The 27,098-nt window shown below is 36.2% G+C and overlaps 1 protein-coding gene across 1 annotated transcript in view; it reads right to left on the bottom strand.

The window, feature by feature from the left end:
* Positions 1 to 22,536, bottom strand: part of myo1g (myosin IG) — a 65,828-nt gene extending 43,292 nt beyond the window's left edge. The window contains exons 1-15 of the mRNA XM_065293696.2: positions 22,323 to 22,536; positions 19,762 to 19,970; positions 19,302 to 19,395; positions 18,615 to 18,780; positions 16,136 to 16,189; positions 15,938 to 16,036; positions 15,697 to 15,813; positions 15,403 to 15,609; positions 14,040 to 14,185; positions 13,795 to 13,909; positions 13,546 to 13,716; positions 12,995 to 13,065; positions 7,063 to 7,137; positions 5,927 to 6,059; positions 2,284 to 2,450 (exon numbers count right to left, since the gene is read on the bottom strand). Coding sequence (XP_065149768.1) covers positions 2,284 to 2,450; positions 5,927 to 6,059; positions 7,063 to 7,137; positions 12,995 to 13,065; positions 13,546 to 13,716; positions 13,795 to 13,909; positions 14,040 to 14,185; positions 15,403 to 15,609; positions 15,697 to 15,813; positions 15,938 to 16,036; positions 16,136 to 16,189; positions 18,615 to 18,780; positions 19,302 to 19,395; positions 19,762 to 19,970; positions 22,323 to 22,417 — 1,919 coding nt within the window. The 5' untranslated portion in view covers positions 22,418 to 22,536. The remainder of the gene's footprint in view (positions 1 to 2,283; positions 2,451 to 5,926; positions 6,060 to 7,062; positions 7,138 to 12,994; positions 13,066 to 13,545; positions 13,717 to 13,794; positions 13,910 to 14,039; positions 14,186 to 15,402; positions 15,610 to 15,696; positions 15,814 to 15,937; positions 16,037 to 16,135; positions 16,190 to 18,614; positions 18,781 to 19,301; positions 19,396 to 19,761; positions 19,971 to 22,322) is intronic.
* Between the last annotated feature and the right edge of the window lie 4,562 nt (positions 22,537 to 27,098).

The raw sequence follows: 27,098 nt of genomic DNA on the forward strand, positions 1-27,098 counted from the left end.
ACAGACAGTTTTGCCATAACTGACTTGCTTTGTCTAGTCTTACATGATTACATTCTAATGGCTATTTATATTTATATACAATTTTTGATAGACAACCTACAGAGAAGAACCTCACTCCAGAATCTGGAAAACCACATACAGTTGTGGAATCTATACTTCTAATCTGATTTAAACAAAGGAGTTTTAAGACATTTGTGGAAACTAAGGCCCTGTTTACATTAGAGCATTTGCGTTTTAAAACGGCATTTTAAAATGAAACGATCCTCGTTTATACTGGCATTTTAAAAAGAATTTTCATCCACACTATACACGACCATAAACGCATGAAACATGACCAATCACGTAACTGGGCATGCGCATAAAAGTGTAAAATAACTTATTACTCTAATAATAGCTTAACTTTGCGCCTTTATGCAGCCTAGGGGTGTGCGATATTGACAAAAATTCATACCTGAATCCTTTGCCGGCAACTACAACAGACACTATTTTTGAACCTATAAAATGTGTTTGGAAAAGTCTTATATTGTCTTAGCTCCCCCCACATCATATTAATATGATTTATAGGTTAATGTTGATGTTATAAACCAAACAGAAAGGTCTTTATGATTAAAAAGGAAGTATTCAAGTGAACAGTACTAAACAGTAGCGAACTTGAAGCAAAAATAAATTGCAGCAAATGCAAACTTCAATCAAACATAATAAGAGGTGAAGTACTGTATAGCTTTAGCCTACAGAAATGCTTATTGCTTTAATGTAGGGAGTTCCTATTCAGTCATTTCACGCTGTTATATTTATAATAGTTAATTGTTCGCAGTTTATATTTATGATCTTATAGTCCATTTGAAAATTTTCATACAAACTGACTGAATTCTTCAGAAAAACACCAAATAACTTATCTTCCCTTACCTGTCGCTGTTCAGTGCGTGTGTGTGTTCCCTCACACGCGTTCTCCGACAAAAAAGCGTGGCCGGCTAAAGTATTAAAACTTAATCATACTTTTATAATACTTTTTTAAAGTGTGCGAGGTCCATGAACGTCCTTCGCTAGCAACACAGAAATAGCAAAAAGCGCAAATGGCTAAACGAGCATTAAATATGAATATGATGTTGATTTTATTGTTTTTATTAATTTATATTCACAAAACGTATCAACAAAACATCGATTTAAATTAAGAGACAAAATATATTAAACGAAATTCATTTTAAAGTAGCAAACAAAACTTAAATTAAACTCGAAAATATTCTCCTGACCCATTACAATTCTTTTGCCTATACAATGCCCTATATGCCATTTAAAATTACAGTCTGTCTTTCGTAATAAGCTAACTAAATTTAAACAAAACATAAACAACATTACAACAATATTCAAACCCAACAATACTCAAACATAAATATAAAACAGACATTATCTATAAGGATACATGTTAAAACATTCTGATATAGCGTTTATAATAGCTGCTTGGTAGATGTTTACTATTTTTGGCAAAACCTCCGTTGCAAACCTCCATTTACCTGAATAAAAATAATTTTACTTTGAAAATGATGCGCTGTCACGTTAACATCAGCTGTTCGTTTACATAAGACTCCGTCTACGTTCATTTACACTGCAGCGCAACGTCTGAGTTCTCAAACTAAAACAGGGTCTGCACCGTTTACGAACGAATCCGTTCATGAGGGTCGAAAAACGATGGTGTAGTGTAAATGAAAGGCGTAAACGTGGCAAAAGTTATGCGTTTTAAAGGATAAACGCATTAATGTAAACATAGCCTAACTTGTAACTGTAACTTGAAAGAATACAGTCTGTAACTAAGTGCCTTAAAGTCACAATGAAACGTAAGTTGCGATTATCTTATTTTCCCTGTTGTGACGTATATCCAAATAAAACGACTTCTGAAATGAGAAAAAGGGTAGGGCTGGACATGAATTCGTCCATTGATAATTCATTGGATCGTTGGAAGTAGGGACATCTTGGTAATTGCGAGGAGAAGATTAGCATTTTAATTAAAAGTAATGAGGGCACAAGAATTAAAACAATTTTTTTTTTTAAAACAGCTCATTCTAAGGTAAAAAACATATTCTATTTTATCTAAGGTCTTTATACACCACTGATAATATAGTTATGTATATTGTATTCAATTTCTGTCAATAGATCCTCCTAAATTTTACACATGCACATTCAATGTTTTATCGTTCAGATCGAAATTGTTGATTTAAGTAAACTTCTGCCATTTTTGTTCTCCATGGACCTGTGGAGTCTAAAAAGTAAGTATAATTGACCTTTTACCTCTGCAGAAAGCGTGCATAAAGCTGTCTGTAGGCAAATCCAGCCCGACGTACACGGACGTTCTCCAGCAGGCCCAGGTACGCTACTTGGTGTTGGCAGCGTGCGTCATCAAACATCAATGGGGACTTCACCTCATTTGGCTTTATACAGCGCACATAGTACGGCTCCTGTGAAAGCAATTTCAAACCATTCATTTAGAGGAATTGCTCAATTCAATCGTGTTAAACACATCTAGATCCAAAATGGTAGCACAAGAAGCAATGATTGTCTTACATACAGATGTGGAGCAGGCATGCTGCTATTTTTGAAGTAGATGTGCTTACATTTAAACGTGACATAATGTAGCAATTGCTAAAATACATTCAAACGTATTGTAATACAAATATTTAACCACAAGAGTCATATGGATGGGCTAATTTTCCATCTGGGGAGAACCACTCCTTTAATAATATACTTGTCTTTTAAGGGAAGCAATTGGGTATAGTGTGCCTCGATCAAGGGCACTTCAGTCGCTACCTGCCAGCCATTCGACTCGAACCTGTGACCTTCTCTTACAACTAACCCCTAGAAATTTACTTTTCTTTGCACATACCGTCACATGCAATCAAATAAAATGATCAGTTTATTTAATTAGCTATGCAATTAAAAGTATTTTAATTTTTTCAAATCAAAATATATCAACTAAGTTAATCAACCTGCCTACATTAAGTTAAACCAATTAATAGATGTACATGTGCACCTATTTCTAAGAGAGAGAGAGAAAAAGGGCATGCGATTTTTGGGGTGGACGGGGTGCACGGTCAGATCAACTACAGGTGCTCCCACAGGAGCAGAGGGAAAGCAGGCAGTACTTTATTGTGACCTAAAAAAACACTGTCCTTGATACTGCCCCACAAACACATGCTCTCGTGCAGACTGGTAGAAAGAAAAACTTTCATGCATGGAGCAGCCAGGTCGTCCAAAAATAACAGCACCAAATGCCCCTTGGATTTTTTTGTAGGAAAGGAGACCAGATGAGAGGAGAGACATCTGCTACTGTATGTGCTGCTCCCATCCTAAAGTCAGATTTAGCAGGTGTAGCTTTGCTGTTAACAGCTTTATCAAATACAGAAAGTCTCCATTAGGGAAATTGCATTTTTCAATATGTCTACATAAGAGATTACCTGGGCTATTCTGAGAGACCCCTATTTCATCTTTTTATAGAAAAGAGTATTAATGGGGTGATTCTTCAGAGTAAGCCATGATTAAATTAATAGGTAATTCATATGTCATTTTGCCTAGACTTGAAGCACTACAGAGGTCACCATCTATAAACCATTGAATTAGATTTTAAAACTTCAAATGTGTTCAGTTGGTGTAGAAATATAATTTTAATACAAATCTGAGTGCATTATTTAGTGGTGAGATTGCAAATCGCAACCAACCTCAATTTCGAAAGCAAAGCTATGGTAGCTGCTACAAGACAAACATGTCTTCTCAGTCAACGTAGGGACAAAACGCACTCTGTAGAGCGGTTTGTCCATTTAAGGGCTACTGAACAAATGTCGGTGACCTCCATGTAAGGAGACCCACGGTGTATGTAGATAAAATGGCTCTTTCTATGGTGATAATAACAATACAGGTTAGGGGTGGGCGACCAAAAATCAGTTTCACAGAATGAGTCATTTTATTTCACGATAGCGGTATATTTCACGGCATACATGTTTTTCAGTTTATATTGTCTTTTGAATATAAAAATGTGCAGAAATTTGCCACTCTCTAAAGCTTTCAATTAAATACTCAGCACAGTTTTAAAATATGGGCAAGTTAAAGCTAGTGTTAAAGTGAAAATGCCCAGAAGATAACAACAGATTAAGTCTTAAAAGACAGAATCTTATTTTTAAATGAGTTATTAATTTTATAGACTATTGAAGATATAGTATGCATTCATTGTATTTAGTAAAAAATAGGCATTATGTGAAATAAACAAGTATGAATATATGCACAAACCTACAGGCAGGATAAATACCTGTATATGAGAGACGGATCTCTAGATATAGATGTTATAAATATGACCGCTGCTTTGAGGTGATGACCATGGAGTCTGTTTTAAGGTCTTGACATCCTTTACTTTCTATTAGACCTTAACCTTTGCTAATCTTTCTTGTCTTTCTGATCAAAGATGTTTGTACTATAAGCAAATGGCGCGTCAAACCACATCGCTCCAGCAGAGCATGTGTCACTGAGTTTTGTCTAAGCTTCCTTAAAGTTCAGAAAACTTTACAACTATTAGTTTTATGGTGTGAAAAGAGCTTTCTTAATTTGGTGACGCAGCCCCATTTGTGCACCTCAAGAGACCTCATGCGAGAGACCTGCTGCTGCATGAGCACAGAGAGAGAGAAAGAGAGAGACCCGCGGTGGATTCACTGAGCCTTATTATAAAAATATAATAACTTGTTTATTTGTTATGAGTGGCTTATTTTACATGTTTCTCAGTCACACTCAGTCTAACATGCGGAAGTGCAGAGTTAGCCACGCCCACTTATTTACATTCCGCGGTATAGACGGTTTCAACAGTAACAACATAAACAATCAGCTTTTGTGGAAAACACGTAACTTCCGGTAAACTCCGCTAAGAAAAAAAAAGAACAAAGTTCTTTTAAAATAGTTTATTTATATAACAAGCAAAATAAACAACACGTAGATTACCTAGGAAACCCAACATTTAATATATTCGACGAGGTATTTGTTCAAGAAGAGTTCAGTTTAGCAACTAGTCAGACCATTAAACAAACAGAAACCGGAAGTAAAGTTCGGACCAGATGCGTATCGCGTCACCGCACGTACGTCCGATGAATAGAAAAATCTGTTACGTCTGATGTTTTATTTCACAGTAACGGAATATATTGTCATACCGCCCAGTCCTAATACAGGTTATTATGTAAGGTCTTTATAAGGTCCACTGATTATATAGTTATGTATTATATATTATTGTATTTTTGTCAAGAAATCATTCTAAAGGTCCCACATTGCATCTTTAAGTCAAATCAATAAATAAATAGAACACAGTCACATTTTTTGTTAAGGACAGAAAGTCTTGGATACAAGGTTTGGGTCAGAAGTTCACCTTATATTAAAATTATTGTTGATACAGGACAACTTAGGACTTTGGGTTTGGTTAACTGCTAAAATGGCTTAAAAAAGTTCATTTAAAAAAATTATATACACTCTTAAAATGAACGGTGCTAAATAGCACTAAAAATGGTTTACTGGCTCATAATCATAGGGAAACCATTTTAAATGCCATATAGCACCTACTGTATGTAAAACCATATTGTGCTATATTAGAACCATATGAACTGGACAGCATTTATATAGCGCTTTTATAGACCAATGACCATCCAAAGCGCTTTACATATTGCCTCACATTCACCCATTGACTCATACATTCATACACTGAAGGTGGTGTCAGCCATGCAAGACGGCATCCCGCTCGTCAGGAACAGCTGGGTTTAGGTGTCTTGCTCAAGGACACCTCGACACTTGGTCAGATCGAGCCGGGGATTGGACCAACTCGTTCTTTAAGTGCTATTTAGCACCAATGTTTTTGTTTTGTCTTAGTTAAGTGCCCATAAGTTGGCTGAGTCTGTCTGATGTTTCTTACCTTACAGGCCAGTTTGTCCACTAGGGCGATAATAGAGTTTTTAAAGAGTGTAGCTGCAGTTAAAGGCCGTTTGGTGACTTCTGTAATACTCATTTTCCCATCAGGCCACATTTCTTTAAGAACTGGGTCAGAACTGTAAGACAGGTGTAGATGACAGAGAGATATGTGAGAAGATATTTCTCATAATATATGAAAAACATTTTTAATTGTCTTAGATGAAATTCAAAATTTTTAGAGATACAAAAATTTGCAGCCACTCTTACCAGAGTTTATTCATGCATTGTTATTAGCACCATATTCAATAAACAAATTCAATAAATCACAAAAGCTGAAAAAGTCTTAAATTGACATAATCCCTTTACACACACAGATTACGGAAAATGTGTCCGGGATTTATCTGGGGATTGTTTGATTTTGGTTCATTGCCCATTTTCCAGAATTTGTGCGTGCATACACAAACATCCCATAAAGATCAAATAAAGACATGTGACGTGTATTGTACTTGTGCAGTGTATTATTATCCATGATTACTAAACTATTAGGCTGGTGAATGATTTCAGCTTCAGTCCGGATAGTGAGGAGCTTCCTTAATCTTTGCTTCTTTGCAATTTGTAGATATTTTTCATTATTGATGTTGATCTGCACTTAAACCCCCTTGTCAAAGAGCTGAACCATAACTTCTTGTTGTGATGACACACGTGATCTCGCTATAATACACTTCTTATGACATTGTTCCTGCTATTTGTTCACACAGGACACATTTGAAATGTTACATCAATGTTACTAGGTCCCCTTTACAGGAGCAGTCCAAGAATCAGTTAAGGGCACAGAAGGCATCTTGGCAATCTTCTGGGATCAATGTGCTGTGTGAAATGCATTGTCTGAAATGCTGTCTGGTTAGAAAGTGTGTGCGTCTACAACGCTCATCTGTATATATAATCTATTACAACACCTCCTTTAAATAAAATCCTATTAAGCACCTCCTTTTCGAAAGTGTCGATCTATATTAAAACAATTAAAATTGTGTGACATGACCCCTGTGACGAAAAAGTGGTGTATAAAACACCTGCTTCAGTGAATTAACAAACAGCTTCTTTGTATGATCAAAAGAAAAGCTAAAGCCTTCAAGCCACTACCTGTTGTACATCAGTCGCTTGAAATCCTGGAAAAGCGGGTCCTTGTTCTTATCAAGAAAACCTTCAACTGAGTATCTGAGAGAGAGGAAGTGAAAAGAGAGAAATCAGTAACTCTTCATACAAAGAAGGAAATTAAAAAGTCCTTCATTCATGACTCACAGGCATACACAGGTATAGATGATTCAGATAATTTGGTGAACCTAGCAACACCTGGACCATTACAGGTTAAGGGCTAACATGTTTAATACTGATGACAGCAAAGCCACTGGAGTGTTTCAATGACATGCTGGACCTCTGATAGGATTTTTTTGATAAGTTTTAGCTTTGAAGCAGAGGTTGACCAAAAAAAAAAAACTTGCATTAAATGATGCAAATTTATGAGCCTGCCACCTTAAATGCATTGGTTGCACACATCATGCACAATTAATCAAACGTTCAGAAAGGGAAGTTGTAAGAATCATAGAGATTCTAGAGATAAGATACCCAAAAAGACTCAAAAAACGTACAGCATATCAGCAACACGTCTTAGAAATTAGCCACAGAGATTCCATATACTGATCAAAGTAAATACAATCACTATAGTTATTGTAATTGATTTGTTCCTGGTAACATATTTTATTAAACCAAATATGCAAAAAGTTCTATCCAATGTTATCCAGTTAGCATACTGTAATGATATAAGTGACATATTCTTTACACGTTTCTCGTCTTCTATCCAGTTTTCCTGATCTGAGCACCTTTGATTCTTCTTTTTTACCTTTATTCTTCTCTCTCGCGATTTTAAATCTCTAATATCTAATGTCTATCCAACCTGTGCTTTTTCTGGGTTCTGACTCTGAGTGAGATTAAGTTGTGTTTGACTTCACGTGAGGCATCGGAAGATTAATTAAGCGTTTGGTGACAAAACAATTTTACACGTCGTGCCAATAGCGATTAAAACCTGGCCACGCATTACGCAAACATATTTCTTTCATAGGAATGAATAAAAACATCATAAAAGCTTTGCATCAGTGCACATGCACTGGCACCAGCGGGCACACTGGCGCAGAGCAGAGTGAGACCTTCAGCCTATGTGCAGGGTCTCAGCCGGCATATTTGTCATAGATCCAAAAATAGCTCAAAGATCAACCGATGAAGAATAAAGATCTATACCAAGAACACATCAAAAGGTCCCAGCAGATTACATTCATTGTACAGAAGCCACAAATATATAAAAAGTGCAAAATGTGAACAGCTGGGTTGACTTCTTTATTCTTCATCTGTCAATTATGCATTTGTGTATTGTTCCTGTAGCCCAGTGATAGAGGATTGCATTGGCAGTGCAAAAGGCCATAGGTTTGATCCCAGAGAGCGCATACATTTGTATACATGAATGATCAAATGTATACCTTGTAATGCACTGTTGCTTTGGATAAAGGCGTCTGCCAAATGCACATTTATTCACCCTAATGATATTTTGAAATTTTGTTTTAAAAATGACAAACAGTGTTTTTTGTCCATGGTTTGAAGATAGTCATAATAACATGAGGATGAGGATGAAAGAATTTTCATTTTGGGTGAACTATCCCTTTACTAACTAAATAGAAAAAACAAACAGCAAACTAAAGACTTAGCATTATTCGGTGTGATTTGTAGATTATGCTGAGTGTAAAATGCTTTACAGAAACAATTGCGTGTTTTGGTCCATCCAGCCCTGTAGATAGGATTAACAAGCGCAGATGTGCTTAACTAACAGTCAGACCCACACACAGACACGTGTTTATTCCCTCAAGTACAAACAACAAGGCATAATGCATGCGAGTGCTCATTTCTTCATTCACGTATTCAAAAACGTGCCTGCCTACATGGCTGTAAAAGAGTATTATCGACGGGGTACAAACAGTTTATGGACAGATAAACCCTGTGGGCAGATTTTAAAAAACAGGGTGCGACTTGGAGTTTAAATAGTGTGATATCTCACAGTGCATCACAGTGTTAACATAAAAGTTATAGTAGTTTGTTTGCGGTTAAAAAAGGTATAAAAAATATTGCCTCCTCGCTATTAGCACATGATATAATGCTGCTTATTATGGGGTGTGAAATAGTTACGTGACAAATATAAGTAAGTGAAATAAAAATGAAAAAATACTTAAATACTACAACTGAATTATTCATGCATTTAGTATAATACTAACATGATTGCAAATAAACGCTATGCAACAATATATATTTCTAACGATGTTATCATATGAAACCACTAGCATCAGCAACATGTCGATAGTTAATGCAATAAGATCATGTGATAACAATGTTGCACACATTATCATTGCACAATGACTAATACTCAGCTAGAGCACACTTTTAAACTAAGAATACATTGGTTCATTCTGTTCAAACGTACTGCAAAAATGTTCTTATGCAGTAACATCGATCCATTTTAAAGCAACACTATGTAACACTTGCTCACTGTTCCCCCATGTGGTTGATAAGTGCAACTGTCAGTGTCGTTTAAACTGTAGTTGTGTTAACCTTCCAGTGGGCAGAGCAAAACAAGTAAAGTAGTAGACTAGGGTGATGTGACCGGTGTATCCAAATACGTCATTTGGAAACCATGTCCACCGACCAGTTAAAGTAGCCCGTGTTACACTATGTTCTTCCACACGAAACACACAGAATTTGGTTGTAACTGCTAGGAGGCTGCTCAGGTTGCAGCGGCAGGAGAATTTGTCCAGTTAAGAGTTGTTCTACCACTGAAATAATTTTAGAGACATTATCGAGAAACTACATAATGTTGCTTTAAGTGACACAAGTGTGCAAAAGTGTCCAAATACTTTCTGGGGCACACTACTTTAGAAATATTAAAAGAAGAAGTGTGATATCTTTTTTTGTATGTAGCCTGAGCTATATAAATGAGAAAGGGAAATAGGTCATGGTTTGTTGGGGTCTGATGAAGGTTGGTCAGCGTATATATTTAGCGAAACCTCTTTCCATCACTGACACAGCAGAGCCTGAGGGATGTCACAGATTTTATTTTGTGAGTGTTAGTGAGGCTTGACATCCTAGTTCTGACACTCTTCATTCCTTAGGGACCTATCTGTAATGTGTGCGTGTGTGTGTGTGCGTGTGTGTGTGTGTGTGTGCGTGCGAGTACCTGGTAATTATCACATTGTGGGGACCAATTGTCCCCACAAAGATAGGAATACCATTGTTTTCTGTGACCTTGTGGGGACATTTTGACGTCCCCATGAGGAAACAAGCTTATAAATCAAACAAAATTATGTTTCTTGAAAATGTGAAGTAGTAGGGTTTCTGTGATGGTTGGGGTTAGGGAATGGGGTAGGTAAGGGGAATAGAATATACAGTTTGTATGGTATAAAATGCATTATGTCTATGGAATGTCCCCACAAAACATGGAAACCAGAATGTGTGTGTGTGTGTGTGTGTGTGTGTGACCCAGACATTAATCTAGAGATCTTGCAAATGCATTTTCAGACAAATCCAAAGTAATTGTCACAGAATGTGAGTCTTTGTGTGTGTGCGTGCATGTTTGTCTGTAACTGCAGAGCTGTTATAATAGTGTCATTCAGTGCTAAGGACTAAGTCTCTGTATTCTTAACCTAGTTATCAAGCATGTGTCTTATGGTTGCCAACACAGGTCATCCTCCGATCAGACTGCAATAAAACTCTTGAGTTTAAAACTACCCTTCTCTCCTCTGATCGAAATTACTTATTGCTTTATTCAGAAAGAGTCACAAGAAACCAATCTAAAAACAGTTACACACAATTAAGCTATTTTAAAACAATTTAGCTTAAATCGGTGACTGGTGCAGCTACACTTGAGCAGATACTTATTAGGAGCGAAAATATGTCATCTATTTTCAGTGCCCTCCAATAGCTTCTCTCTGTTCTTCTTTCTTCAATGAGAAAAGGTCTTGCTATTTTCTAAATGAGGACACAGCCTTTGCTGAGTTCTCACAAACTGCAAACGTCTGCAATAGTAGCAAGTTTGTTTATTTAAAATGTAATTCTTTAACTTTTACAGAAACTTTCCCTTCGGGCGGCTATTAAAAACGGCATAAAATGAAAATTGACCCTGTTTTGGTTCATGGGTAGAAAAAGAATATCGGCCAATGAAATCACAGCCCACTTTGTCTTGATCCAATCAAATACTGATTGATAAGATTAATTACTGTCCAAAACGACTTAAATATTCGGCTTTACATTTTGAAAACTATGCCATAATAGGACTTTGAAACATCGCAAAAAAATAATACTTTGTTACATTTGTCGTACTGTTATGGAATTGAGAGAGGTGTAATAGTGCATACATAATAAAGAGGAAATATTTTATGGTTTTCTCAAAATATACTTTTTTATTTACCGTTATATGGTTCTAAAACAACATCATAGTAATTTTGTATGTAACCCATTTTAATGTGACATAAACTTCACAAAGCTGAAGAGAAAAAGCATTGCCTGCTTTAAACATAATTTAAGTCCGGTGTTGTGTCGAACTCACTTCCCCCTATGTTTCCCTTTAGTGTAGTGTTTTTGCGATTAATCGCATACAAAATAAAAGTGATTTTTGGCATAATATATGAGTATGTGCTGTGTGTAATTATTATGTATAAATAAATACACACACATTCATGTATGTATTTAAGAAACATTTACATGTTTATATATATTTATTTATATTTTTATATATTCTATATTAAAAATAAATTAAAAAAATTATATATAAGTAAAACAATTCTGAAATGAATATATGAATGTGTGTGTGGTTAAATATACACAATAATTAGACACAGTACACGCACATATATTATGCAAAACATCACTTTTATTTTGTATGCGATTAATCGCGATTAATCTTTGCCCAGCACTAGTTTTTATAGCGTTTTCATCACGTTACATTTAGAAAGATTAAAGGTTATACTTGGTTATACTAAAAGGCAATAATATAATTTATTTTATAATACAATTTATTAAATATTTCATACATTTGACAGTTTTCTATTAGGGTATTTCTTTTAAAATATAGCCTGTCTTTTTCTTTTTTTTTCCTTTACTGGTTGTTTTAAAAATGTAATGTTTGCATACATAATAAATATATATTATACATATAATATGATTCATAGATACTGTAAAAATAATTGACTTACCATTAAGAACAATACCGATACATTACAGAAATGCACACATATACATCTCAGTAGCCATTAAAACTTTAAATATATAAATAATAAAACTTATAACGGTGATAAAAACGCTATAAAAAACACTACACTGAAGGGAAAAATAGGGGGAACATAGGGGGAACAGACTTCGGCACAACACCTGGCCTAAAACTAACTTTTTGCCACAGCTGCCAAGTTTCTTGCTTAAAAATAATAATAATAAACGTATTTATTGTTTTATTTCCAGTTGCCTCAGTCACTCTCTTTTTCACAACTAACAGTTATTGCTATTTCACCTCATCCTCACGTGTCTCAAGTCATGTCTCTCTGGAATCCATCGTCACTGAAACGCCGAGTGGTGAGTTTGTAATATTTGCGCATCATGTTAACGTTTTTGTGGCATCAAGTAAAGACACGTATGTGTTATAAAGAACAGAAAAGTGAAAGTTAATCTTCCGAAGGAAAGAAATACCTGCTCAGGTAGAGTTCGACTTCCCGCGCAGTTGCGCAAAAACGACATAACTATGACGTCAAAGAAACCGCGAGAAGGATCATACTGTTCTCGTTCACGCGATAGCTTGATGTCATATACCGATCGATCTGCGCAGTGCAGCATGAAGTCGAACACATCCTATTAAAACCGTCCCAAGTATTCATAAAAATTGACACATTTTGTATACTCGCTTGTGCCGAGTTTTACTTCTTAGTTGGCGCTTGGCGAGTGTTCATTTTTGGTACTGGAAGGACTGTTTGTGATACTTTCAAAGACTTACGTTACATCTCCCGCGTAGTGTCGGATACGGAAGTCTCTGTTGAACTCCAGGGTCTTGTCCGTGGGAAGGAGCTGAAACATAAGATATAACTTAATTTTAGTGGTCACCCAATGACTTTATTAACAGGTGCAACAGTCGGTTTCCATACGCATGTAAAGTAAGACAATGTCCCCCCCTTCTGACCATGCAGTCAAAGTGCAGCAGTCTGGTTAAAGACTCACCCCAAAATGAAATAACTTTGATGATGCTTGATTAAACCGGTCACCATTCCATGCAATAATATTTACATATATGCATATGACAGATGATTTAATCCAAAGCGAATTACATTGCATTACAAGGTAGCCTATGGGTTCAAACCAATGACCCTTTTCTCTGCTAACACAATGCTCTACCACTGAACTATACAGGACCAATATAACTGTGTTATGTGTTCACCTGAAGAAAGGGAGAATAGTTGGGTAAACTATTCCTTTAAAGTTTTATTATATAATTTACGACAGGTAATGTAGGAATTAGATGTGGAAAGATGCGAATGGCTGTGCTAATACCTTCCGGGAGGTGTAGTGAGGGTGCTGACCCAGCTTTTTGTTCATGCTGTCCAGGCAGACGGTGTCCGTGACTTTGCCTGCAGTGAGACAAGCCTCATCCAGGATGGAGATGATGCCTTTATGAGGCTGCTCCACCAAATCTACTATGATTTGATTGTTGAAGTATTCAATCTAAGAAAGAAAAAGTGCTGGGATTATAAAGATCTAAGGGCTAATGTATTTTAATGTGTGTGCTTGTGTTATGCTCACATGTTGCCATGTGATGCCCTCTCTCTGGTACTCATCCTGCTCCTGACGTAGGATGAGTTCAATAAAAAGCTGCTGTAGCTTCTCGTTGCAGTAGTTAATGCAAAACTGCTCGAAGCTACCATCATGACGTATTAGAAAGAAACAGATAAGAAAAAAAAAAACTAATTAAAACGCATACAAATAAATTTGCAGCATTTAAATGCAATAAATATTGATACTTACACAATGCAATAAATGAGACTGACCTGTTGTTGTCAAAGATCTCAAAGCCGTAGATGTCCAGCACACCTATAACAGTGTTTTTGCCATGCAGGGCTGGGTTGTAGTCCTTCACTTCAATCATTGCATTGATATGGCCAACTATCCAACCAAATAATCTTTCGTACAAAGCCTAAAAACCAAAGGCAACCAAAATTACAACTACTAAACATTTATTATTTATATATATCATACATCAAACATAATTTTGTGGTGGTTCTGAAAGTTTGAGTATGTTACCATTACACATTGATCTTTTAAACTTTAAGGGGCGGTTTCCCGGACAGGGATTAGACAAGTCCTATGCTGAGTCCCAATTCGCCTACTTATACTACGACCTAAAAGTATGTACTGTTTTTGTGAGGAAAATGTACATACTTTTGAGTGTGTAGCAAAAGAGTATGCATGTTCTGGGACGTACTTCGATGACGTCATGCAACGTGAACGAAAACGTGGTTGCCTAGTTACGCACACCACGACTGTTAACAATATTTCATTCATTCTTGTAACATATGTCAAATATAATTTTATTTTTATTCCCATCTTTATTTCTCATCGTTTTTTTCACAATACATTTTACAATGTGTTCTACCAAGTTGAGGAGTGAAGCAGAGCGTCATTAGAACCAAACGCAGGTCGTTTGTGAGGCGGCTGGTTCTGACGTTCATGTGCAATGTGTGTAACAAAAGCTGCTTATTTTAAAGTCCAAATATTAAAAAGTTTATAGTATAACTATTGTGTAACGTATTTTATACTTACATATAACTCAAAAATACCCAGATGAAAATGAACCATGCTTTTACTACAGTAAAAGTGTAGGAACCATGTTTCTTTCGCTGGACTAATAAAGTTAACATTTCTACAGGCACAGTATTACTACAAATAAGCAAGAGGGTTGGTGTGGTTAAGCTCCTCCCTCCCGCACGCAATAGGTTGTGGGCAATATTAGCCGTTAGAGTGTGCATTGATCTGCACTTCGAATTCTAACCGGAAATAGTAGACCATTCCGGGAATCTTTGGGATACTCATTTCAACATACTACGATTTGAGACGTACTAATTCTAGTTTCGAATACTATTTAGGACAGATAGTATGCGAATTGGGACTCAGCACTAGACTAAAATAAATATCATAGCTGTCCAAACTAAAAACAGCTTGCACTGACACATCTTAAAATACATCAGTGCCCTTTGTTTTGCCCTTAAAATGCACACAAGTAATGTTTTTAGTGAGGCATGTTTGTTAAAACTAGTTACATTTCCTAATTAAACTAAGGCATAGTCCTGGCTTAAGCTACTCTCTGTCCGGGAAACCACCTGTAAGACTTTTCATTAGTCCAAAACATAATACCTTGGCAAAAGCCTCTTTTCCATAGCTGGCTTCCTGCTCATTGTGTCCCTTCTCGATGACCTCACCACCTCCAGTTGCCACTGTGCGATACAGCAGTGCTTTTCTGACATTCTCCGCTTCTGTGGACGTCAGCTCTGAAATTTGTTTCACTGTCTCTTCTCCAACAAGTGTGACATGTTCGCCGTCACTAGTGAACTGAAGGTTACCCTGAAACAGAATGTTTAACGTTTATCAAATTTGAAACTACAAACGGAAAGAAATACGCTTGAAAACTGCTTCCAGAATGGAACCCACCAGGTGTAAGATAGTCCCAAGTATCTTGTAGATGGAGCTGATATCATCTGCAGTGAAGCCAATCACTTTTAGTGCTGCCATCACAGCTTTGTGGCATAAGGAGTCATTATTGGAGGCCTATGATGACAGTAAAAAAAGGTTTTTGTATTATAATGCTTCAGTCAGTCTCAATGGTAACGAGTTGGTCTGTGAAAAAGATGTTTGTGGATAAAGCCTATAAAACATATAAGGTAATACATACAACTGTGACAGAGGCTCCTTGACTTGTGTAGGTATATACAGCAGGATCTCTTTGCAGATACAAGGACTTCAGCAAATCATCAGACCCTCCTCGTAACAACTGTAAAACCACGACACATAAAACATTGTCTGTTAAACATTTTACAACAGTTTTCGCAGGCAATATAATAATACAAAATATTTAATCCGAAGATCTCACCTGATAAAATGAATGGAAGTTCCTCTCTCCCTCATGCTGTTGAACAACTCTTGACTGAAAAGACAGAAGGCGAATAATTTAGTTATCCCAACTCTATGCATGGGCCGGTTACCGGTTTCAAGGTATGCAAAAGTTTCAAAACCACAAAAATTTTCGGTGATACCGTTTTTAAGGTATGAGCTGTGTTTACACAAAATGTATTAAAAGTCATGTAATTATATATTACTTAATATATTATTTTTTTTACCAGGCATACATGTTGTATGTTTCTTAAAAATAAAATGTATTCTGTCCATTTGAAAAGTTGTTGATTATATATGCAGACATTTGAAAATAACACATTTTAGTGTTGCAATGGCAACAGGTTAATATACCGGCAATATCTTATACTGGCCCATGTCTACTTAAATCCCACCTGTTAAACTCTACTGCTTCCCATTTTTTGTCTGTGTTTATGATTGTCTTTAGTGTGATAATATACACAATTACATTTAGAAAAATACAAACTTTATTTCTAAATGCTCAAAGTATTCGGATTGTGTGTATTTAGTTACTTTTATTAACCAGGACACAGTCTAGCCCTAATAAAGGTGCAAACAGTGTATGCATGTTAAGTAAAAACAATATGTAACAATGCGAATGTGCTATCTTCTAGTATTGTATGAAGATTTTAATGTCATTGTCTTTATCTCTTAGCAGTTGGTTTCCACTTGATGTTTATCGCCTCTCATAAGTTAAGCATGTGCATGCGTGTGAGAGTAATGTGCTTTTTCTTTTTGTGCCCACAAAAAGTTTTAAAAAGACTGATTACGCAAAGACTGTTTCTATATTTTATTTAAAGATAAATGTTTATTATTTGTAGCTTCTTTAATACTACTGCTTCTGCTTCTACTACTACTACTACTACTACAACTGCTGCTGCTGCTGCTGTTAATACTAACCCCTCGTTCAGACAGCCAGCGTCGTTATCGCTGTGTGTCACCCGTCTCTTTCAATGAGGCGTTTCTAAATCTGATTGTCATAAACAAATGAGTAACATCCACGCCAGTAACTGACGAGAGAATGATGACGTGAACTCCACTGCTTTGTTCTCATTGGTAGTCGCTCCCGAAAGTCGCTTGACATTTGCATAAAGTTAAACTTTTCTTAACTTTCTCGCGTCGCTGGACACGCCCATACGGTCGCCAACGGTCACTTTCGCTCGTGTCGCCGGAAGTCGCCAGGTTTCCATTGAAATGAATGAGATTGCGTCGCTCTGCTACTGCTTGTCGTTGGCTGTCTGAATGGGGCGTATACAGTATAGAAGGTTTCATTGGAGGCACATGCGGTCACGCGATCTGGTACGAACTTTACTTCTGATTACTGTTTGTTTATTGGTCTGACTAGTTGCTAAACTGAACTCTTGAACAAATACCTCGTCGAAAATAACAAATGTTTTGGTTTCCTAGGTAACGTGTTGTTTATTTTGCTTGTTATATAACTACTTTAAAAGAACTTTGTTGTTATTTATTCTTAGCGATCATCGCGTCAACGATTGGCTTGTCAATCACTGCCATTACGTTTCTTGTAAGAGCCGTGCATGAGTTTTGGAAGGTGTTCCCTAGAAATAAACTGTGAAGGAGGGGGAATGTTCTTACGCATGTGCTTATTTTAAAAACTCAGTAACGCTCTTTGGATTCTCAGAAGGCGAAAACATCCTCTTTTGCGCCTTTAATACAATATGTTAAATTGTTCTCTGATACAGGTATGTGACTTTATTAAAATGATCCAGAAACAGTTTTACATGTTCATTTACAACCTTGGGTTTTTTTCCTTAGAATGAAATTGGCTGTTATGACCTTATTTTGAAGGGTCATGAATGATAAAGTTGAGCTCTGCTCATGTCAGTGACTTACATTAGTAAACAGATTTTATATGTTTGTGCCGGTTTCAGAAGAAGATACACATTTTGAGGAACAACCAATTGTTTGGAGATTGGAAATGGATGTTTCTGAGTGGTAAGTTTGTGTTTTTTTTCAGTATTGACCTGCAAAACTTCTGTAAAGCCTAAATGCTAGCATATAGCCTTAACTAGCATGTAGCGCTAACTCAGCAGTCACAGCTTTTAGCAGTTTTAGCATAGTAACAACATTGTAATTAATGTGTAGTTTGATGTTGAGGTGTACATCACGACTGTAACGTCACAGTCTGTCTTATGTTTTCCAGCAATCTTTTGTATGCACAAGGTTTACATAAGAAAGAGTAAACAATCGCATTTAAGGCTCACGATATGTCATTACCATGTACAAAACATCTTATTAATCGTCTTTGCCTAGGTAAATACAGGTTTATATTCTGAAGCGCCTTTAACAATTGTTGAAAACGTTAACGTCTTACAAAGTCTCATTTTTCATTTTTGTGCAAATCCTAGTTGAAACGGTGTTTACTATTTGAGAAAACGATGTTTCACTTTGAATTAATGTGTTGCTAAAGCCCTCACCTTTTCCAGCAGGTAATTGTTGATGTGTCCTCCTGTAGGATCACCGTTAAAGTTAAAGTTGATGTCCATGTATTTCCCAAAGCGGCTGGAGTTATCATTGCGGTTGGTCTTTGCGTTTCCAAAGGCCTCTAACACACAGTTGGACTTGAGGAGCACATTCTTTACACTGTTAGTGAATACAAAAATTGTTATGCGTTAAGATATATGTGATTGCATTTCAGTCAATAAATGCAAGGAACAACCTTTAAAAACTGTAGTAGTGTATACTGCAGCTTTTTTAAAAGTCACAATGACTTTGAAATGAAAACCTTAAATTTTTGGGAATATTGTGGTATTTTTCACAAATTACTTATCTATGAGCTTCATTTTTTTTAAAAAGTGCCCTCATAATCTTTAATCAAAAAGCAAATCTCCTCCTCTTTTTTTCGAAACGATCTCTCTTTATTTCCGTTCACAAGAAATGGTGGGGAAAGATCGCAGCGATTAGCAAATAACAACATTACCCAATTTCCAACAATCCAATCAATTCTCAATGGACAGCCCTACATTTTTTTATTTAAAAAAATTTGCCATACTAATAAAGATTGATCTTTTAATTAACTTTTTAATATGATATTAAAACACAATACTAGGCATTTGTATGCAATAAAATAAAATATATCGAGAGCTACCCCTCAGAAAACTGACCTCTCAACCTCTGCCCTCTGACTGGGGTTTGTGATGGCTGCGATGTATTGCATTATGTACTTGCTGGCCTCAGTCTTTCCAGCTCCGCTCTCACCTGAAACACATGAAAATTAGTATAAACCAATGAATTACTGTCCTTTACACTTAAGAGTTAAAACATCCTTTGCATAACACACTACTACAATATTGGCCTCAGTTCAGCAGTTAAAGGAATAGTTCACTGAAAAATGAAAATTACCCCATTATTTACTCAACTTAATGTCATCCAGGGTGCACCCCAACCACTGTCTCTGTATCCCTGCCTATTATTTTTACATTGTATATATTTTTTATCCATGCTAGCGACAAAATTTAACCTGGCACCCGTTGTGATTATTGCTACATAACTAAATAAGACCATTCTCTCTCACAAACGTAGATTCGCTTTAAAGGACAAGTGTGCACATATTAGCTGATCTACCTGAGATGACGATACATGTGTCCTTGGCTCGTCTCTTCATGGCTTTGTAGGCAGCATCTGCGACCGCGTAAAGATGTGGTGGGTTCTCATACAGCTCTCTGCCCCTGTAATCCTCAATAACCTCCTTCCCATAGATATCCATCTTTTTGTATGGATTTACTGATACCACCACTTCTCCAATGAAGGTGTAGATACGGCCCTTCTCAAACCTGAATACAACAAATAATAAACTGATTGTGAAACAGCAATTGTATTCAACATATGCACTATTATCTTAAAACAAATGCTGTTTTATCTATACGCAGAAATACCAGGGGGTCAGGGGGGACAGGTTCCCCCATCTGAGGGTTGTCCCCCCTAAAAATAACTATGTGTATTATAGATATTATAAAGAAGTATTTCAATTAAAAAGTTTAATGTAAGTAGTTAAACAATAAAAGTGCAAACATGTGTTTTAAGTTTAGAAACATTTTGAGTCCCCCCTTCATTGCTTCACAGTGGTTTGGGCCACTGCCTACTTTACCCCTTTACCTCACCTACACACACAAGTCCTTTAAGAGAAAACAAGTTGTTCACTTATGAAACTCCAGGAAGTCAGCTGTCAAAACAATTTTATTCACTTTAAACTTCAGATAAAGTACACTGTAAAATATTTCTGTAGAAATTACAGTATTAATGGGTATTACTGGCAACTACCTTCCAGTAACTTACTGTAGATTTTACATTTATGTTACTTAATGGCAACGGTTTGTTCAAAGTTAAATGAACATAAAACTTTTTCAGTCTTTATCTTCTACAGTAAGTAACTGCAACCAGCTTCATAATTACAACAATTTTTTACAGCAGATTATTTTTTCTTTAATACAAACTGAGTCATTAATAAATTAATCATTAGGAAAAAATGATGAAAACGGATGTATTTTTTACGATGTCAGCGATTATAACATTACTAGCTAATAGTTCTTTAAAATTAAGTTTACATTTCATTTGTTGCTTGATTGTGAACAAAAACATTGTTCTAAATAAATGGTTTAAAAGAAGATTAAGCTGTCCTCTGTGTACAATTTTGTCTGTATTATTTGTATCTTTTTCTTAAATTGCTTTTTAAGAAATGTAATGTTTATTGTCCCAGTACTGGGATAGATACTAGGATACTGCTAAGTGTACAGTTAGTTCCAATCAGTACCAGTTTAGGTTTTACTGTAAACAACAAATACAGGCTGCTACTGTAAACACAAAAGTAAATGCAGAAGTGTGTGACAGCCACTTATCAATCGCAATATGTACCACCAATGTGCAACAGGTCGAAATGTATCTACCATTTTTTTGCAGAAACATACTGTAATTGAAATTAAAGTATAATTTATAAGAATATATGTGTGCATGTACAGAAATATTTCATTGTACTGTATGTGAGCTTACACTGTAAAATAAAGGCAGCATAAAGTTAGAAAAACAATGTATAATTGTTTAACTTAATTTGTTAAGTTATATAACTTCAGTGTCTAGATTAGCATAACATCACAAAGGTAACAAACCACATCCAGTTTTGCAGACTTTACTACTCTTTTTTATAATCAGATATTAAAATATTTAATCAAGAGGAAACATGAGACAGGTGTAATAACTTGACATTATGATATGTACCACAGTATGGATGTCAGTGTCACACACGCCCATATTTAACAGGAAGTGATATGAGGTTGGGAAGTGAGAACAGGAAGTGCAATGAGCAAGATGACTCACTTTCTGAACATAAATTAAAGTTAAATTTGGTTAACCAAACACACAGGCTAAAAACGCTATCTTTTTTTAGCGTACAGTATTCCAGTAAAATGCATTGGGTCTGCATGACCCGATATCTTTATATTCTGATGCATATATAGGCTACATTAAAGTATACATATTATCCAAATAATAAATAAAAATGTAAACAAGTAATGAGCATAAACGTAGCTTATTTTTAAACTCAAATGGGATGCTGTCACATGAGGACCTGTCACACCTCAGGTGATAAAAGCATCATATTATCACAACGAGTGTTTTTTTCTTGAAATTTCCCATGCGTAGGAATATGAAACGGAAATGTATTATAAAACAAAACTAAAAACGTGAAAAGGTCATCTGATTCAGTTCAGTTTGGCCAGTGACATCACAGAAGGTGGATTTGAGGGCAAATGCTGCATGTTAAAGGAAAGAAGAACTGGAAACTTTTGATTTCATCATCAGAGGTGTCACAGATCTACTGGCTGGCCATAATCACCTCTTAAAAGACAAAAGTTTTGTTTGCGCTGCTGTCACCAAATGTAATAAATATAAGCGGGAAAGTCAAAAGTGATGTCACTCAATTTCCTCTCCCTTCTTTTTTCCATCTGTCATTTCAAATCATAGTTTTTTTTACAAAGAGGGAGTAGACAAAGTCAAAAATACACTAAATGAGAAGACATTTCAACTCTCCACCTCCCAAAAATGATTAGTTTTGAAACAACACATGTCATGTTAGGTTATTTGTAATACATAATGGCAAACACCGCAGTTCAGTGTACACAAAAAACTCTTACCTTAACCTCAGATTCTCCATAAACTGCTCCATATTCACTTCATCTAAAAGTACGAAGTCAGACTTCCCAAACTCCAAGCCCTCCAGTTCCGCCATCCCTACAGGCGTCTATCCGAAGGACGAACGGATGGAAATTACAGAGGAAAATGACAGTACAGAGGAAGAGAGCAGTAGCTGCTGCCCTCTCAAAGCCGGTAGAGAAGACAAGTGTGGTGTGGGTGTGGTCTAAGTCTTGTTCTTGCCTTATCTGAGTATGTGCGAAATGAAGTCAGCGACGACTGTGGTCTACAGGCTTCAGCATGTCATCCTGTTCAAGAATACATCAGAATATGCATGTGTGTATTTCGGTACACATGTGGGTGTATTGTGGGAAAGGAATTATTTTTTAAAGTTAAGACTTTTCAGAGCATTTTATTATTGTAAAAATTTAGCAACCACATTTTTAAGCAGATTGGTTGCTATTTAATTGGTCTGCAATTTTTGGCACCAATTTTTGGCTACGTTTATGCTCATTACTTGTTTACATTTTTATTTATTATTTGGATAATATGTATACTTTAATGTAGCCTATATATGCATCAGGATATAAAGAAATCGGGTCATGCAGACCCAATGCATTTTACTGGAATACTGTACGCTAAAAAAAGATAGCGTTTTTAGCCTGTGTGTTTGGTTAACCAAATTTAACTTTAATTTGCTCTTCAAATTGGGTTCATAAAAGAAATGCTTTACTTTCTTACCCTCATGTGACAATCCAGAATCTTTCAGTTTCCAAAATCTTCTCTGTAGCTGATAAAGGGTCTACAGACCATGAAAAGAAAATGGTTTAAGAGTGTACTGCTGTGAGACAATGGTAGTTTTGGGGTTTGATGGTAGTGGCAGTTCCTTCTTAAAATTTGTGGTCACTATGGCTTTACTGCGAATACAATACTGGTTGTTGAAGTAAAACCATGGTAATTCTTCATAAAGATCTGTCAAAAATGGCCCCAAGCTGTCATTGGAGCAGTATTTTATAAAAATGTCCTAATATGTACCATTCATGTATACATTCATTAGTAGATTTAAGCTACTTTGCACTCTTTGGTACGCATATGTATCTCTAAGGTACTAACCTTTTAGGTATACTTTTTAAAAGGGTACTGCTCTAACAGCTAGGGCAACCCTGTATCACGAAATTATGTACCGTAAATTTGTCTTTTCCGTGACACTGACACTATTTTCCGCCTTCTTGCGCGAACATGTCATGTATTTCTATTTACGTGTCATTGTCACAACTGTTTTGTCCTATTTTCAAACCATTGACGCTTCGGTTTAGGGTTAGATTTGGTGTTTGTGTTAGGATGTCACTTTAAAGGGATAGTTCACTTTAAAATTAAAATTCTGTCATCATTTACTCATCCTCATGTTGTTCTAAACCTGTATGAATTACGTATGAAAAACACAAAAAAAGATATTTTGATAAATGACGGTAAACACACAGTATTAAGAGACCATATACTTCAATAAATGATGTAAATGATGAAAGAATTTTCATTTTAAAATAGGCATGCACCGAATTCAGGATTCGGATTCGGACGAATACTGGGCTTTTTGACGGGGTTCGGGTTCGGCCTAATCTTAGATTTTTTTTCCACCGAACCGAACCCTAAGCTTGCAGTTCGGTCACGGCTTGTTGAATGCTACGCTGGTCGACGACACGCGGCCGTTGATTACACACATCAGGTGCTGACGTGGAGATAAGTGTTTTTTTTCCCGGTGAGCCTTAGGGGCGTTTCACATTTCGCATGCATCGCACCGCATCGCTTTCATTGTGCTTTGCAGTCGGGCTATCAAAATGCATCCCCGCCCTGCCCGTCGGGCTATCTTGACTTATAGGGAGGAAAAAATATATTTAAATGCTTATGCATTCTCTCACAGATTTGGATGGGTATTGTAGTGCATGAAATTCAGGCATTGGGTATTTAAATTGCGTTTGTATTGGCAAAATTTCGGGCTACCAAAAACTGAAGAGTGCCTGCCCGAAGGGCTACCAGGGATTTTGAAATTTTGCGAGCCCTGTAATGGAATAAGGATGCAAGTAGGATTCAGTATTCGGATTCGGCTGAATCTTAAACAGTGGATTCGGTATTCGGCCGAACCCAAAAAAATCTGGATTCGGTGCATCCCTATTTTAAAATGACTATCCCTTTAAGTATTGGTTTATACCTTTTGTTCATGATTTATTTTTTTATATTTTATGATTTTTAAACCATTGTCGCCTGACATAGGGTTAGAGTTGGGTTTGGGTAAAGATGTCATTTTATGTAAATCTAACCCTAAACCGAAGCGACAATGGTAAGAGAATAGGACAAAACAGTTGAGTATCAAATACATACAAAAAAGCGACTTTTCAGTGTCACGGAAAAGACTCACAAATTTATGTGACTGTATGGACGTAATTTCGTGTTACTGGGTTGGCTAGGGACCATTCATTGACAATTTTTTCTGACAGTGCAAATAACATTGTTGATGTACATAACGTCAATAATATATGTTAAAGGAACCGTATGTAGGATTGTGGCCAAAACTGGTATTGCAATAACAAAACTTGTGGCTAAAACTGGTACTGCAATCACACAACTGGTTGCCAATACACAACATGACAACATAAACATCAGTTGAGGGCTGCAACTCCACTTTTTAAATGACAATATCCTGGCCGGATCACTGTTGTCAGTGACATAAGTATTTGAAATGAAAATGATTTCTTAATGTCTAGTGACATATCATGGCCATTTTATGATTCATTGATATAAATTTCTTACATACTGTTCCTTTAATAATAACAAAATGAAAAGCACATAACCTAACAATTTTGTTTAGCCCAACCGAAAATGTGTATGTAAATGAGTATCACAGATCATTATATTATTAATACATGGTGTTTCTGTAACCCACTCCCTTCCTTTAGTACTGCACATCTGCATAGTCTACTGTCATACTACAGTACTAGACAGTTCACATTGTCTGGTTTGTACTGCCCACACGTCCTAATCTAGGATCGGTTTGATTCTCGCAAAACCTACTCGCAACCATAAACACCAGGAGTTAAGAAGATGCCGACAGGAAAAATACAGACGGCATGCCATTTTTGGAGAAATGAGGAGGAACGAGCGGTTGTGACCGTCAGTGATACTATCAGTTAAACAGTATAAAATTATCCAGATACTGAGAATTTGTTGTTCCTGTGCTATTAAATATTGCATTGTGTATTTAAAGCCAAGACACAAAATGAATCAAACATAATGCTGGTGCATATTTGTCAAGTTTGAATCTAAATCCTTTAAAAAAAATTATATGAAGTAAATATTATGTAAATATTAAAACCCTGAATACAAAATGTTAAACAGACGTCCTGAGAATAAAAAAATGATGCATTTTTACACATATACAGTACTGTACATCATGTGGTTAATTGGTTTTGAGCACTATGTTATCACTATAGTTTAGAAACACTGGAAATGAGAAAATGTACTGAGATATGCTCATAAATGCAAGCTTTTTACTATTAGCCACCAAAAGGGCAATATGCCGTAAAACAAGTCCATACGGCTCTTCTTGGCCTATATTCCAAGTTCACATTGTGTGAAAAACATTGTGAAATTTTAATCTTCATTGACGTCACATTGTGACTGACTGGCCACTTGTCTAGGGCTGAATCTGCCTGAGATGCTGGGAGGGGTTCCAGCACTTGCAGGCTAATATCAATGTATTTTTTACATTTCAACATTACAAGCCTGAGTTCGTGCTTTATTCATTCAAACAGAGAGGCGCTTACCTCAAAGTTAACCACAAGTATACCCTGCCTTACTTCCTGTAGACTGTTGAAAAAACACACTTCCTCATTGAGTCCTGTCTCTATGGTAATGAAGGGGAGTCAACAATGAAGAAGAGACTGAACATACAGTTATATAAACAGTTGCACAAATAATGTTGCAAAGTGCTCAGGAACATGTATAGATTATATATAGATATATCAGAGATGGGACCAAGTCACACATGTGCAAGTCTCAAGTAAGTCTCAAGTCTGAACCTTCAAGTCTCAAGTAAGTCCCAAGTATTTTTTTTTTTGGGCAAGTCAAGTCAAGTCGAGTCACAGGCTATGTCAAGTCAAGTCAAGTTAAGTCCTGTAGTAGGTCAAGTCAAGTCCAAGTCAAGTCACCTTATTATTGTAATTTTACCTCCAGAATCTGGTCTTAACTCTTTCACCGCCAGCGTTTTTAAAAAAAAGTTGCCAGCCAGCGCCAGCGTTTTTCATGATTTTCACAAAAGTTTAATGTCTTCCAGAAAATGTTCTTCTTCAAATATATAAACATACAATGTACCAAATGAAAGAACAGACCCTCTGCTTTCAAAAAAAAAAAAAAAAACGTTTTATCCTACCTTCAGTGGTTCTTTTGTAATCAGCTTTTGAATATGGGTAGGTTTCTGCAAAAACACCACATTTTGAGCAAAAAGCAGAGATAATTCAATTTTTGTGACGGACTTTTCATAGAGATCCCATTCAGAGCGATCTTTAAAACAGACACGGACATGCAGCAGCTTGCCATAGGGCAATACTTCCGGGTTTAAAAAGTTGTGGAAGGGTATTAGCGGTATTGCGGAAAGACGGAAAAACTCGTCATTGGTGGGGAAAGAGTTAATAAAGTGAAAAGACAAAATAGACAGTAAGTAACTATCAGTAAATTACAATAATTTGGATTTGCATTGTAAATACTCATGTTCAGTAATACATCAT

Source organism: Paramisgurnus dabryanus, chromosome 19, assembly GCF_030506205.2.
Source record: "Paramisgurnus dabryanus chromosome 19, PD_genome_1.1, whole genome shotgun sequence".
NCBI lineage: Eukaryota > Metazoa > Chordata > Actinopteri > Cypriniformes > Cobitidae > Paramisgurnus > Paramisgurnus dabryanus.